General features: G+C 38.7%; 2 protein-coding genes across 6 annotated transcripts in view; both read left to right on the top strand.

Moving 5' to 3' along the window:
* The window catches only part of LOC127415022 (ATP-binding cassette sub-family D member 1), a 34,503-nt gene extending 20,862 nt beyond the window's left edge, over positions 1 to 13,641 (top strand). The window contains exons 7-11 of one of the 3 annotated variants that reach the window (XM_051653485.1): positions 3,980 to 4,125; positions 5,075 to 5,159; positions 6,472 to 6,597; positions 7,054 to 7,349; positions 10,695 to 13,641. In XM_051653485.1, the coding sequence (XP_051509445.1) occupies positions 3,980 to 4,125; positions 5,075 to 5,159; positions 6,472 to 6,597; positions 7,054 to 7,315 (619 nt within the window). In that variant the 3' untranslated portion in view covers positions 7,316 to 7,349; positions 10,695 to 13,641. Of the gene's footprint in view, positions 1 to 3,979; positions 4,126 to 5,074; positions 5,160 to 6,471; positions 6,598 to 7,053 lie in introns of all 3 variants that reach the window. The other 2 variants (XM_051653486.1, XM_051653484.1) reach the window with 2 other exon arrangements.
* Positions 13,642 to 14,562: 921 nt separating this feature from the next.
* LOC127415008 (plexin-B1-like) overlaps positions 14,563 to 15,763 on the top strand; it is a 125,411-nt gene continuing 124,210 nt past the window's right edge. For all 3 annotated transcript variants that reach the window (XM_051653452.1, XM_051653451.1, XM_051653453.1), the window contains exon 1: positions 14,563 to 14,758. The gene's annotated coding sequence lies outside the window, so the exon portion shown is untranslated. The remainder of the gene's footprint in view (positions 14,759 to 15,763) is intronic.

Consider the following 15,763-nt stretch of genomic DNA (forward strand, 5'->3'; position numbering starts at 1 on the left):
CAGCCTTTTCGGAGGCTCTGTGAATAGATTTACTACATAATGTGACACACAATACTGTTCCCCTCTTCTCCACTGCTTTCTCGGAAAAGGAATATTGTTGTTCAAAATGTTGTTCAAAATGTTGTTTTCTGTGTCTCACATTAATCACATGCAAAAAAAATTGCACATTATGCACAACCGCTTCCCACTGGTGAGAGGTGCATTATATCATGTATGAATATACAAAGGTTGCAAGAAGAGTACAGCGCTCGCACAAGACACTCACACTTTTTCCCACTCCAAAGCCCACACATTATGCACAACTGCTTCCCAATGGTGAGCGGTGCATTATATCTTGTAATAAATTACAAAGATTGCAAAAAAATTACAGCGCTCGTTGCACATGCATGAGACGCTCACACTTTTTCAATAAAGAGCATTTCCTCTTCAAAGCCTCACATTATGCGCAACCGCTTCCCAATGGTGAGTGCCGCATTATATCATGTTATGAACATACCAAATTGCCCTCTGTCCCGTTACAAGGACACGTGGCGAGCTCTTACTAGCATTCCGACTGGGTGTTAAAAATTATCGAACATGATTATACGATCCAGTTTGCACGTCAGCCGGCCCGTATCAATGGTGTTCTGTCTTCCCCGGTTCCGTCTGAAGACGCACCGGTCGAAATATGTGTTATGTGTCGAAATACACAATCTTCTCGCAAAGAACGTGATCGAGGTTGTTTCATATGAAGTAACAAGCCTGCTGTCCCACTGCGTGAATGCGTGGCAAGTCCTCACGGGCGTGTCAGAGTTTGTATTTACAACGATTGAGCACAATCTGTGGCCTGACCCCATTATATGCCGGTGTTGCGTGCACAGACTGCACACACACACAGTGGGATTTACAGCCGTTATTTCCTCATTCTGGAGAAGGACGGCAGGCTTCGGCCAATTGTAGTTGTGAGTCGCTTGAATCACGCGCTCGCGACGCGCCCATTCAAAATGTTAACTCGAAACAGATTTTATCGCACATCCATCCTTGGGACTGATTTGCGTCAATAGATCTGAAGGACGTGTACTTCATATACCAATTGCACTGTGTTACAGGCGGCTTTTTAGATTCGCGTTTGAGGGAACTGCGTATCAATTTAAAGTCCTTCATTTCAGTCTGTCTCTGGCTGCCCGCACGTTCACGAAATGTATCGATGCGGCGCTCGCCCCCATTGAAAATGAACGGTGTGTGTGTGTGTGTGTTTTGAATTGCCTCAGCAATTGGTTATTATTAGCCAATCAGAGGCTCTACTGAGTGAACACTGAGACTTGCTGCTTTGCCATATGGAAAATCTGGTCTAATGTAATGTCAGCATACAGACCATTCTTCAGTGTCTGTTTGAGTTCAAACTGAAAAAACATTACCACTGAAGTCAATTCATTTTCATGTGCATCACGGTAACTTGCCAATGTCTGGCTGCACTAGCACCATGGACAGCTCCAGCCTTCTACCAACAGGCTGTTATGCTGGGTCAAGTTTCAGAAAGAAAGTGCTGACCACAAATGCATACAACACAGGTTGGGGCATGGTGTGTAATGGATGCCCGACTTTCGACACTCGGAAACAGGTGCTAAACAGCCGTGACATGTCAACCGTCTAGAGCTACTAGCAGTCTTTCTAGCTTTGAGAGCTTTTCATTCCAATATTGTGAATGACCACATTCTGATTCGTTCGGACAACACAACAGTAGTGGCATATATATGTCGCCATGTAGCGCTGGCCCACGTATGGCCGGCGAAACACAAGTATGCTCTTCCCTCGCTGCGCCTCCTCCATTCTGTCATCAGAAAAGTCTGAGTGGACATGGAAACAGTTCTGATAATTGTACTGAAATGGCCCAATCAGTCCTGGTTTCTGGAGATGGTAGAAATACTGGATGGTCCTCCATTGGAAATACCACTGAAGAAAGATATTCTCTCTCAAACACAAGGCACGGTTTGGCATGCCCAGCCAGAGCTGCGAAGCCTACATGTGTGGCCTTTGAACGGAGCATGCTAAATGCACCAGAACTGACACATTCAGTCATGAACACCATTTTACAGGTCCATTAGACGCCTCTATGCACTAAAATGGAATGTGTTCACTGATTGGTGTCTTTCACATGGCAAAGTCCCAGTAAAATGCCCCATACATGAAATTTTTATATTTCTTCAAGAGCAATTAGATGCAGGACTTACTCCGTCAACACTCAAAATTTATGTGGCGACTATATCTGCGTATCACGCACCTGATGCCGGCACCACTATAGGCAAACATGATTTAATCTTAAAGTTCCTTAGAGGAGCAAGACTATTAAATCCACCTCGGCCGGCTACAGTCCCAACTTGGTCCTAAAAGCGCTCGTAGGGCCCCCCTTTGAGCCTTTGCGCATGCTCTCCGTTAAGACCGCACTACTGCTGGCTTTGGCCTCAGTAAATTGGGTCAGTGACTTACATGCACTATCAATTGACAATTCATGTCTGGAGTTTGGCCCCGGCCTTTCAAAAGCCATTGTCAAACCCAGAAAAGGCTATGTACCTAAGGTTCTAACCAAACCCTTCAGAGCGCAGGTGGTTCACCTTCAAGCTTTCTTTCCTCCATTTAAAGATAAAGATCAATCCTTGCATTTTTCATGCCCTGTGCAGGCATACGTTGAGCACACCCACCTGTTCAGACTGTCTGATCAGCTCTTTTTGTTCTATGGAGGACGCACGAAAGGAATGTCCGTCTCCAAGCAAAGACTTTCTCACTGGATCATTGATGCGATTGCCCTGGCTTACGAGTCGCAGGGTAAGATTTGCCCAATTGGTGTTAAAGGACACTCAACTAGAGGCATGGCCTCCTCATGGGCATGGTCGAACGGTGTGTCTTTACAAGACATATGTTTTGCAGTAGGATGGTCTTCTCAAAACACAATGGCAAGGTTTTACAACCTAGACGTAACGTCTCTCTCTTCACAAGTCCTCGCTGTTTAGAGCACTTGCTATTTAGTTTGCCAAACATATTCTTATGCCCCTCCCCTTAAGTACGGGCTCCCCATCATTTTACACAACCGCCTGCATTCAGGCTGTTGTAATTTACCATAACGTCACAAGCAATTTCATTATAAATAACTCCCTTCCCGACTGGGTTCGTGAAGGGGTTAATTCATACTACATGACTATAGTTCATATATTCATTCTGAGTGCTCGCATCCTGGCCAACATGAGGGTCACTCACTTGCGGCATACTCATGTCGGTCGCCGTCCCACAGGAATGCGGCGTCATGTTTCCTCTCTGGAAGGTTATGTCGTATGGTGCGGCGTGATGGGATTCTGTTCCCCATATGCGTTAGCATGCAATGTCAAGTGTACTGATTTGTAAGGGAACGTCTCAGATACGTATGTAACCTCGGTTCCTTGAGATGGAGGGAACGAGACATTGCGAACGCTGGCCGTACTACAAGACTCATTGAGGTGCGAGTGATGCGCTCCTTGTCCCTCAGTCAGAAAATTCTGAGAAGTGGTGTTTGTGCACCTGCTTTTATAGCAGACAGCTACGCGCCTAAAAAGGCAGGGTTCAAACACCATAGCCAATATTAGAATATTGGCATTATTGTAGAGAGGTTTCAACTAGGTTGTGTGGAAGGACACTCCCCATATGCGTTAGCACGCAATGGCTCATTCCCTTTGTCTCAGGGAACCGAGGTTATGTAAGTAACCGAGACGTTATCCAGCAGTGATGTGTCTTTAGCAAAAGAATCCAGCTTATTACTTTTCTGATGCAATTGAAACTTTGTAATGCAGCAGTTTTCTTGCTACGGTCCTATCCTTCCTAATTTTGTAAGACGCTTTTGATAAAAATGTCTGTTAAATTAATAAATGTAAATGTAATCCATAAGAACACTACAGATTCATGAAATTCTTTGAACTCTTGTGGAAAAGAAACTGAATTATTAAATTTTTTTGCATTGGTGGTGACCATGCAGGCCATACATGTCGGTGGGAACACTGCGAGATCAGGTTATCTATCCTCACTCTGTTCAAGAGATGCAGGAGAAAAACGTCACTGACCAGCAACTGGAGGACATCCTTAAAACTGTGAACCTCTGCTACATCCTGGAGAGAGAGGGAGGTGAGTGACATTACAGCATTGGGTTCAGATATTATGCTGTCTAAACGCATAATTGTCCCACTTGGAAACTCTGAATTCTGTGGACAGTGATAAAAACATGTGCCGAATGGATTTTTTGAAAATGGTCAAAGGTGTTATATGGAACTGAGAGTAATACACTGTCCTACCAAAGCAAAACACAGTATCTACAGCAACACTGAAACTGAGAGGAATGGCTTCAAATTTAATTGGTTTAAGTGTGGATTTTGTAGTTACTACAATATTCACACACTGTTATCTCGAAATCTGAGCATAGTTGAGTCAAACTCGTCTGTCACAGGGCAGATCATAGTCTAACACCTAGTTTTAGGCCCCAGTTGTCGAGAAAATATTAGAAGGTCGCACACACCTCTATGCTGCAGTTAAAATTATTGTCATAACGAGATCTCACTGGTGCATTTTAGAGTCAGTTTACATGTTGTAGGCCTACATCTTGATTTAAGCTGTTGTAGTATTTTAAATAAGTTAGATTATTTTAGTTTATCTTATTTTAAATCATTTTAAGTCATCTTGTGCGAGTTGCGGCTCCCTTATAAGTTTGCTGAGGCCCCCTAGTGGCTGCTGGCCTCCTGGTTAAGAATCACTGCTCTAAGGTACACGATTTTAGGCATAACTCCATTTTGACAAAATGTGTAAACTGCATTCGGACTTTGCATAGCGGTACATTCTTATTGGTAGCTGAAAGCATTATGAAATTAGCTAAAGATATTCATAATATACCTTTGATGTAAAGAACATTTATTTAAAAGTTTTTAAATGCAGTTATAAGGAAAAACATTTTTGTGATTGGCAGGGTTCGAATTCTGCAGAAATTTGTGGGTTCAGATTCCTTGTGGGCCTAGCACAACTTTATTATTAATTGGATTGATAATTGTTGGAAAAGAGCATTTAGTTTGTTATTTATTGTCAGGATGGGATGCTGTGAGCGATTGGAAGGACGTGTTGTCTGGAGGAGAAAAGCAGAGGATGGGAATGGCCAGGATGTTTTACCACAAGTACGTCACAGATAGCATTCACATTTCAACACTTTATACATCCCGATTGGATAATATACAAAGTCCTTTGACTTGTGAAATGTCATTTGTAAACAATTCTGTTTCTCATCCAGTCCAGACGTATTCAACAGTTGCTATGATACACAAACTTGTACCGCCCTTAATGTTTTAGGGACAGACTCATTATGTTAATACTATAGTTTTTCTTATAGGCTTATACTCTACAGTTAACCCTGGGTTAAGATCGATTTAACCCTGGGTTAAGGCTACTTTTAAACCTGGGTTATGCAATGTATAACTCTTGTAATTTTTATAAGGGAGTTAGCACCACTTTTCCCAAAGTTTCTAAAGGTTTGCAATGTGAATAATTAACCCTAAAAGGTACAACATTAAACAAGATAACCCAGGATTACTCAAACCAGGGTTAAAAATGACACTAGGTTAACATTTGAAAAGTAGTTATGGTTATTATCCCAGAATCAAGGATATTGCCCTATTTTCCCAGTAACAAACTTTCAGTTACTTGACATTATTTTATTTCATTTTTTTTTCCCCCTTTTTCACCCAATTTGGAATGCCCAATTCCCAATGCGCTCTAAGTCCTCGTGGTCGCGTAGTGATTCGCCTCAGTCCGGGTGGCGGAGGACGAATCCCAGCTGCCTCCGCGTCTGAGACCGCCAACCCGCGCATCTTATCGCGTAGCTTGTTGAACGCGTTGCCACGGAGACATAGCACGTGTGGAGGCTTCACGCCATCCACTGCGGCATCCACGCTCAACTCACCACATATCCCACCTAGAACGAGCCACATTATAGCGACTACGAGGAGGTTACCCCATGTGACTCTACCCTCCCTAGCAACCGGGCCAATTTGGTTGCTTAGGAGACCTGGCTGGAGTCACTCAGAATGCAGTTACTTGACATAACTGATGGAATTAATCAATTTTTCTTGTAATTTTATTCCCTGAAATAAAATAACTCTTTCAAGATACTTAATAGAAAGAAAAAACTGCTCGGTTTCCTTAAAGCCATTGAAGTGATAAATATTAAATTACTTAGTTATTAGCATTTAACTGTGTCTTGTGGATTCAGTGCATGTTGCTGGAATCTTTGCAACTTATATTTTGCATTTGAAGCGAGCAGCTGCTTTGGGCAAGATTATGGTAGCGTCGCTCCGGTCTTTATTAATGAGTTTGAAAAAACAAGTAAGAATAATAAAACGATATGACTGCAGACTACTTTAAGTCTGTTTAAAGAGTCTCCAACAAAAATTTTGTGTTACAGCTGATAAATCTCTGGTTTATCTCTAACAGACCTAAATACGCCCTGCTGGATGAGTGCACGAGTGCTGTGAGTATTGATGTGGAGGGCAAAATCTTTGAAGCAGCAAAGGATGCTGGGATTGCGCTTCTCTCTATTACACATCGTCCGTCTCTCTGGTGGGTTTTCAATCATATTGAAATGAAGAGCAGTTCCTTTATCGCTAACAGGAAAAAAACAAAGCATATTTATGTTTCCTCAGGAACCAAGCTGTCTTTCTAAAATACAGAGAGCAATGAGTCCTGCCTATATCATAGAAAACTGTTTTTCTTGCTCTTTTGAAATACGGGTTGTAAGAGTATTAAATGTTCGCAATGTAAAAATGTAAAAGTTTTCATGCAAAATGTCCATGCAGACAATTTATTAAAACTAAGCTGCAAAAATGGGTCATTCAGAAATACTCATGGTTATGATATCACCATGAGCACAATAACATATGACCACCCATGTTTACATTCTATTAACATACACACTGCATGGTGGATTAGTCTAGCAGATTCGTTCAGCAATTTCATGCATCTGCATTACTTGAAACAAAAATGGCACATCTTGAACTGAACTTCCACTGCTCACAGGAAGTACCACTCCCACTTGCTGCAGTTTGACGGTGAGGGCGGCTGGCACTTTGAGAAGCTGGACGCCTCCACGCGGCTCTCCCTGCAAGATGAGAAGCTCCGACTCGAGACCCAGCTCTCGGGAATTCCAAAGATGCAACAGCGCCTGGCAGAGCTGTGCCACATTCTGGGGGAGGACAGCAGCCTGCCGAACCCAGGGGAGGACGAGGAGAATGAGAGAGATGTAATGTCTGCTGGAAAAGACAAAGACCTTACAGAGTGATTTGCAGACAGATGACAGATGTGTTCAAGGCCAGGTGTGTGTGTTTGTGTGTGCGCATAAGAGCTGGGCGATATAGCTATAAAATGAGAAAAAATCTCTATAGTTTACAGCCTATTAACGATTTTCAAAATATACATTAGATATACAGTATTTGCTCTGAAATTGCTTAATGGTGTTTGTTTTTTTTAATCAGAGGAACCATAATTTCAACTAAACAGTCATTGTTGCCTACTAAATGGAAATTGCTAAATTTAAAAAGTTAAATAAAGTTACTAGTTAAATATAATAAAAAAGCATGTTTTCCACACTGTTATACTAAGTGACAACAAAGAAGAATGTTATATTTACAAATATCACAATAAACGGTAATATTTACTTATATATTGTATATTCTCACTAAAGCATTTATCACGTTAAAAACGGCATGTGGAAACTTCCGTGAACGTTTTGGAGCGATGACCCAAAATAGTCCGAGTTGTTTTGAACTGATTCACTTAAAACGACAGTTTGAGCTGATTCACGGAAATAAATCAAACTTGGCTAACAAAGTTTTTTTTGATACTTAACCCTTTAAGCTCGGATGGGCTGCAGAGAAAAAAATTATCAAAATATTAATAACTACTTTACAGAGTTGACCAACACAAAATAGGTGTTGCTTTAAAGCTTAAAAGCTGTACTTTACAATGCATATAGGCATTTTGACCAACACTGATCAAGTGCTTTGAAATTGCACTTGTTCATTGTTCCATTTTGATCATTTATTTAAAATTTTGCACTGTACATATTAGTGTTGTCAAAAGTACCGGTACTTCGGTACCAAGTTGATACCAAAATAAAAAAGATGCAACGGTACCAGTTTTTCTGCAGTATCGGTAGTACCGAGCACCGACTCAATCCGGTACCAGTGTGCATTATGACTGACACACGACAGCTTTAAAATGCTCACAGGCTTATTTTGAATGCATGCTCTGTTAATCCTTTTACACTGAAATGGACAGTTAATCAATTGTGACATGTCCTAGTGTGATTTATTAAACCGCTAAAGGCTGCAATCTTAGTGTGGATGAGAAAAAATTGTTGTTTGTGATGACAGAGCAGAACACTAATCTGCTGTGAACCATGCAACACATGTAAACTATATATTTATATAATTAAATCACAGCATTTGTGCTCTCATCTCAACTCAAACTTTATTTATCGCATTTAAAACAACAGAGTTGACCAAAGTGCTTCACAGTAATAAAATTTAAAACAAAACATTTCAAAATTTGAATAAAAATATATTACAACTGTATAGTAAAATGTAATATTCACTGTAATAATAATAATTAAAATATCACAAGCAAGACAGCTGTTGAATAAAATTTGGCACAACAAAAAAATATGCAATGACAAAGTGTTAAGTTTTAAGAATTGATTGATTAGACACCATTTTGATTATGAAATTAAATTAAACTTTGAAAAATGTTCTGGGAAGTTCTGGAAAATAATAATAATAATTACTATATTAAAATAATTATGAAATAATTAATAATGACTAAACTGGTGTGTTCAGTAGCACATTATCATATTAGCAAATTGGTATCGAGAACCGTGAAATTTCACTGGTATCGGTACCAACTACTGAAATTTTGCTACTGTGACAACACTAGTACATATTATTGTAAACGGTAAAAACATCAAACTCATCAAATAGCCATGTGTCATAAGTCAATGGAAAGCTCTCAAAGAGTAGAATACAACCAGCCCATTTGTTTTACTCAGACAAAAATATTGCAAGTAATATCTAAGTATATGTCTTTGACATTTTGACATTACATGTAAACAGGTGTTGCTAAAAGCTGCTTTTTCGCTTATAACTTCACAAAATATAAACAGAACATACAATATCACATACCATTACTTAGAGAAGGAGATTCCCATTAAAACGGGCCCATGCACAAAGTAATCGGATGCATAGATCATTAGATAATCCACATGAAGCACAATGTGCATACAGCACAATGTGCTATCTAAAAACACGTTAGTTTTCCTGGATCAGATGACTTCATCGGAAATTATGTAGTACATTGTCCATCGTCATGGAACACTAAACCAATCGTATTAGGATTCAGATCGCTGCAACCAGAGTTGGAAGTCATCCAAATATGGGCAGAGAGGATTATTCACTCTAATTAAATATGGCCACAAGGAGATGGTGCCAAGTACATGACACAGACTCAATAATGACTCAAATGACACAGAATGGAACTGAATGAGGTATCTTTACTCATGCCTGCATGCAGTGGAGAGAGAGCATACCTTTAGACATTGTGTAATTAGTTCTTATGTACAATTATTATGTTTTATTTGTTTGGAGAGGCTTTTGAACACTTGGAGACGTTTTTTTGGACACTAGGATAAATTCTTTTTGTAATGGAATAGCTTTTGATTGCTTTGTATCAACGCAAAATTTTACTCAGTTACAGGTGACATGATTGGGAACAAAACAGTTTTTCTGAGCTACCTTATTTACACCCTGAGATATTAAATGCCAAATCAGAAAAATAAGAAAAAAAGAAATTTTTTGGCTCAAGAAAGTCTCAGTTTATCATAATCTATATCATAAAAACATGTGAAAAATTTTCTTTAAAATAATACCAAATAATTGACCCTCTTGAGTTTTTTTTTTTTTTTTTTTTTTTTTTTGTAGAGTTATAAGTCTTTAATTTTGGGCATGCCACTAAAACAGGAAATCTTTAAAAACACCTTCAGAGCTTAAAGGGTTAAGTAATAGCTAAGTATATGTCTTAGACATTTTGACATTACATACAGGTAAGAGATGCTATTAAAACATCTGACTTGATGCTCTCTTATGACAATTGCAGAACTTGTCTTTAGGAAACTGGATGGCTGATTAAAAAGTGCATTAACTGCATAGAAATATTTGCAACATGACTTAATTTTGCATCACAAGCAAAACCATTGCAATTACTGTATATGATGAATATTCAAAATATCGTCAGCCCTAGTTTGCATGTATTGAATTTATTAAGTAAAATAATAAAAAGACATGTTTTCCACACTGTTATCCTTAAGTGACCACAAGGAAGAATGATACTGAATCATTCATTTATATTCACAAATACATAGCAAAAAACAGTAATAATTATCTAAATATATTTTTACTAAAGCATTTAAATACATGACAAATGCCATGCAGAAGACTCAAGCAATAACCCACAAGAATAGTTATGAGTTGTGTTGAATCAGTTCACTGCAACGGACAATTTGAACTGATTTGCGGAAATGAATAAAACTTGGCAAAGTTTTTTTTAAACTTAAGTTTACATAAAGGTTTAGAGATGCTATTATAACATGTTTTACTGCTGTCATACAGGAAACTTGATGGCTGAAAAAAGCAACTATCAAATCATCGCATATATATCGTGATTATCAGATATATATATGACCCAGCTGTAGTCTGAATGTTTCTGCACACAAATGTTGAGTTTATAATGTGTTTCGAAACAGAAAACGCACAGCAGTGAACTCTTCTAGAGCTTTTGTTAGCTGTACAAAGACAATGCAGTTGTGTTTGTTTATGTGTGTGTGTGCGTGTGTGTTTGATGGTAGTACTCCAGACAGGGTGTGTTTTGATGGGGGGATGAGACAGCTGCCAACTCGACCAGGTGCGGACGATGATGAAAGCACCTATGAAAGCTGTTCCTCTCGCTCGCTATTGCTGTTCTCTGAAGAATTCCCTGGAAATCTGCACAACCCAGGCAATGTGTGTGTGTGTGTGTATGCGTTTGTTTGTCTTTAGGGAAAGGGTGAGAGTCAATTTTGGGCTCTACTGTTTTGTGTCATACTGTGCTGTTCAGTGGTGTATTTTTAAATACAGTCGCCATGAATGTTGTAGATTAAATCCGTGCCTTGTTTTACTAAATAATAATAATTTGGACAATGACCATGTTTGCATGCACATGAATATTATAATTTTATCATATTCAAATTATGTTTGTATCATGGAAACTTGTTAACCCAGTTGCCAGCCTGATTATTAATATTCAGTATTAATATTCGTCAATATTCTGTTTATTAGAAGTCTGAATAAGACAGCTGGAAAGTGCCTGTATTAATTGGAATTCTGTGTCATGTAAACACCTTATTCAGAATATCCACTGTAACAGAATATTAACTGCATGTCAAAATGAAAGTTATGATTGCTACAAGACAGGCAGTTGAGAAAATTCAAGCTATCAAAACACCTTTTTGGAGCAAGGATGGGACAGTTTTTATTTATTTTAGATACATTAACAGAAATGATCATAAATCAGTATACAGATTGACCTACATTTTGTAATTAATTGCATTCTTGTATGCTGTTGTCAAGGACATAAATGAGAATTAATGAAATGACAGTGCAGAATTACTAAAAAATGAATTGAAATAAATGGCAAGAGCATCTGTATTTACACAAGAGAACGGAAAGAAAAGAACATGCATGTTTTAGTTTATTTGGAATATGTTTCCAATAGCTTTGATGCAAGTCAAAGTCTTTTTGGAATGAAGGCTTTAGCAAAATACGAACATGTGCATGTAAACATGGTCACCAATACATTTTTTATTTTAAAATGTAGCTTTATTTCCTTTTTAGTTTTTGTGTTAACATTATAAACAATCAGTGAGAAGCACCTTAAAAGGAAAAATTTCCAATAAAATTCAGTTTCCTTGTTTTATTTTTAAAGAGGCCCTATTATGCTTTTTGGGATTTTACCTTCCCTTTAGTGTGTAATATAGCTGTTTGTGCACGTAAAAGGTCTGCAAAGTTACAAAGCACAAAGTCCACGCCAAAGGGAGTTACTCTCTCCCACAGAAAACACTGCTCCTGAGCTGCCTGAAACGTCTGGTTTGCAGTCCAGCGATTACTTCCGTAACTTAGCTATGTCACTACGTAACACATTTGCATAATGCCCGCCTAAGGGCTACTTTAAGCTGAAACGCGGTTATGGTGAGGGGCGTTACATTTCCGACACACGCTCTACGCAGTTGACCAATCAGAGCAGACTGGGCTTTTCGGAAAGGGGGGCTTTAAAGAGACAGGAGCTAAAACGGAGCGTTTCAGATAGAGGGTGAAAAGAGGTGCTGCAGCAATGTACAGTATGAGAAATTATTTTTTAGTAGTTTTTTTTTTTTTTTTTTTTTTAAAACGCCTCTCTCAGGTGGTAGAGCGGGTTGTCCACTAATCGCAGGGTTAGTGGTTCGATTCCCAACCCACATGACTCCACATGCCGAAGTGTCCTTGGGCAAGACACTGAACCCCAAGTTGCTCCCAATGGCAGGCTAGCGCCTTGCATGGCAGCTCTGCTGTCATTGGTGTGAGAGTGTGTGTGAATGAGACACAGTGTAAAGCACTTTGGAGAACCGTTAAGGTTAAAAAGGCGCTATATAAGTGCAGACCATTTACCAACATTAAAGCATGTAAACCTATTCTAGTAGACCCCCAAAAATAAAATTCTGAACCTGTAAATGAGCATAATATGGGCTCTTTAAAAGATAGACATCAGTTGAACTCCAATTTCTAATTATGACAATTAGAGATGTTTTTCTAATAATTAAAATATCATGTCCTAATTTTCTACAAAAAGCCTGAGGGTAGATCTGATATGACTTTCAGAAATTAAAAACAATACTTGATTGTTTTAGTCAGAGCACATGGCCTGAAGGAGCGCCCACAATGACTCATCATTAAATCGGTTCTGTTTTAGCAAGAGGTGATGCATTGTGAAACATTTAGATATTTGTGTTTGTTTTAGGGGGATTACCACTATAGTAAACCTAAATATTAACAAGGCCAGCCGAGACATTTCTTTAAAGTGTCCTTAGAATTTCACATTTTTTACGATTTTAAAATGCTCTTGTCTCTTGTTGTGTGCTTAAAAAAAAAATTAAAAATTTGATGATTGTAATAGAATATAATTGACTGCTTTAAAAGAAATTACCTTTCAAATGGAAAAATATGTCCACAATATTTGTATGGCATTGAATTTTATAATAATGTCTGCATTTCTTTCTCAAATATTTTATAATGTGAGATTTTGCACAAGTAATGCACAGATAATTTTGTATCTTGAACCACAAATGTATCCTCTTTTCATTGCATTGATTAGTGTAAGACACTTCAATCTAATATATTACCTTTCTCACACAAATGTATTGTTTTCTTTAAGTATGATACAAGTGGTTGTGATGTAAATGATTCAAAATTAGACCCTTTGCACATTTGCCTAAAACATTTTAAAATCTGTATACTTGCAATCTAATAAAACATTTCCTCTTGAGAATACATCTCTACATTCATTTTCTACCTTTTATTAAATATGTAATAAGAAAGAAATCATATAGTTTGGAAATTCGTTCAGGGCATGGTGACTTTTATGATTTTGTCAAATGCGCTCTTGTGCCAAATAGATTTTAGAAAAGATGGACGGATGGATAGAAAGAAAGAAAGAAAGAAAAAGAAAGAGATAGTGTACAGAGACAAAGAAAGATGGATGGATAGATGGATAGTGTACAGAAACATAAAGATGGATGGATGGATAGTGTACAGAGACGGACGGATAGAAGACAGACAAATGGACGGATGGATAGTGTACAGAGACAGAAAGATGGATCAATGGATAGTGTACAGAGATGGACGGATAGATGGAAGACTGACGGATAGTGTACTGAGACAGAAAGATGGATGGATGATAGTGTACAGAGATGGACCGATAGATAGAAGATAGACAAACAGACAGATGGATAGTGTATAGAGACAGAAAGAAAGATGGATGGATGGATGGATAGTGTACAGAGATGGACAGATAGATAGATGGAAGACGGATGGATAGTGTACTGAGACAGAAAGATGGATGGATGATAGTGTACAGAGACTGACAGACAGATGGATGGATGGATCGCCTTTTAACAAGTGATGAACACTGAAAATGTCCTCACGAATCGTTTTTATCGTGTTTCACCATAATAGTGAGGACATTTTCAAAAATGTGTCCCTCACACGTATAACCAAACCTGTACACACATTACCACACTTAGTGTGTCCCTCTGAGAGTGAGTGATCTCTGACCTGACCGAAGGGTGTCGCTGCGGCTCTGTAAATACTGTTACAGCACCGCTCCCTGCCTTCAGCGTCAATCTTGTGAGAATAGACTTTCAGATTCCAGTTTCAGAGAGCTTTTCGTGTTTCAGTGCGTATGTCTGTCATCCACGTGTTGCGTTGAATGTCTCGCGTCCTGTCGGTTCACCGCAAAGTTCAGAGGCTCCGGTAATAACAGCACACACATCAGAGTCGGCGGAGGAACTGCGATCGGACCGGACTTTTCCATGTTTTACACACATTAACAGACCGATCGTGTTGAAGAATTTCTAAGCAGGTAGCCCGAAGGAACGCCGCGAAAGGTAAGATACATATGTTTGCGTGACGTCACAACGATACCTTGAGAAAATGTTACAGTTGTTACAATTGTTACGTTCTTCAGCAAGTACACAATTAAATGGCTTCACAACACAGCGCATCCATTTCTATCGCAAACTAACCAGCTAAAGAAAAGAAAATACACCAGACTAGTCATTTAGGATGCAGTCTGGACAGATATAAACATTGCATGCATTTGTAGTTGTTTGCTCAGTGTATGGATTGTGATTTGACAGCTTAATGCACATTTCTCTGAAAATTTGCAGATGGGTAGTTTACATGTCAACAGTGTCCAGCGGTGAATATTTCTATATCTAAAACATTGTATTGTAGTTCATGTATAATAATGCATGCTGTTGATAATCTGAGAGACTACATGGAATATTTGCATTTTAAAAATATACTTTTTCACTCAAGAACAGCAAAATATTATTTAAAATGGTGAACAACTTGAAAGAACCCAAATTTAAACGTCTACAAAAGTCCTTGTTATTTGTCGACTAACAAGATACTTATTCATCCTATACAAAACCTCTCAGCTGAAGAGCTCTATTGAATTGCCTGTCATGCTTGATCAGCTCCATGAGGCTTTTGCATTGGGAATAGTTTGAATTCTTACACGCCCGGTGGCTTGAAGTGTTTTTTCAAGCTCTGGTCCATTCATTCGTGATAAAATGTTATTTCTCTCGGAAGTAATTAGCCAGCATCAAAGCCACACGGAGATCTTGTTTTTTATAAAACCTCTGAATAAAGTTCAGCCAGACGTGAGTTCTGGTACGTCAACTGTGTTTGACTCTCTCCACCTGTTGGCGTGTTTGCAGCAGATGCCTGTTTCTCAAGTTAGAAGAAAGTTAAGTCCCTTTAAGGAATGAGTCATTTAGTCCAGGGAGAAAAAAGCAAATGGATTTGTCTGAATTAGAAGTGCCTGCAATAGTCACACTGGTGTGTACTCTGTACGTAAATAGAAACAGCACTATCAAGCTAGATTT

Source organism: Myxocyprinus asiaticus, chromosome 24, assembly GCF_019703515.2.
Source record: "Myxocyprinus asiaticus isolate MX2 ecotype Aquarium Trade chromosome 24, UBuf_Myxa_2, whole genome shotgun sequence".
Taxonomy (NCBI): Eukaryota; Metazoa; Chordata; class Actinopteri; order Cypriniformes; family Catostomidae; genus Myxocyprinus; species Myxocyprinus asiaticus.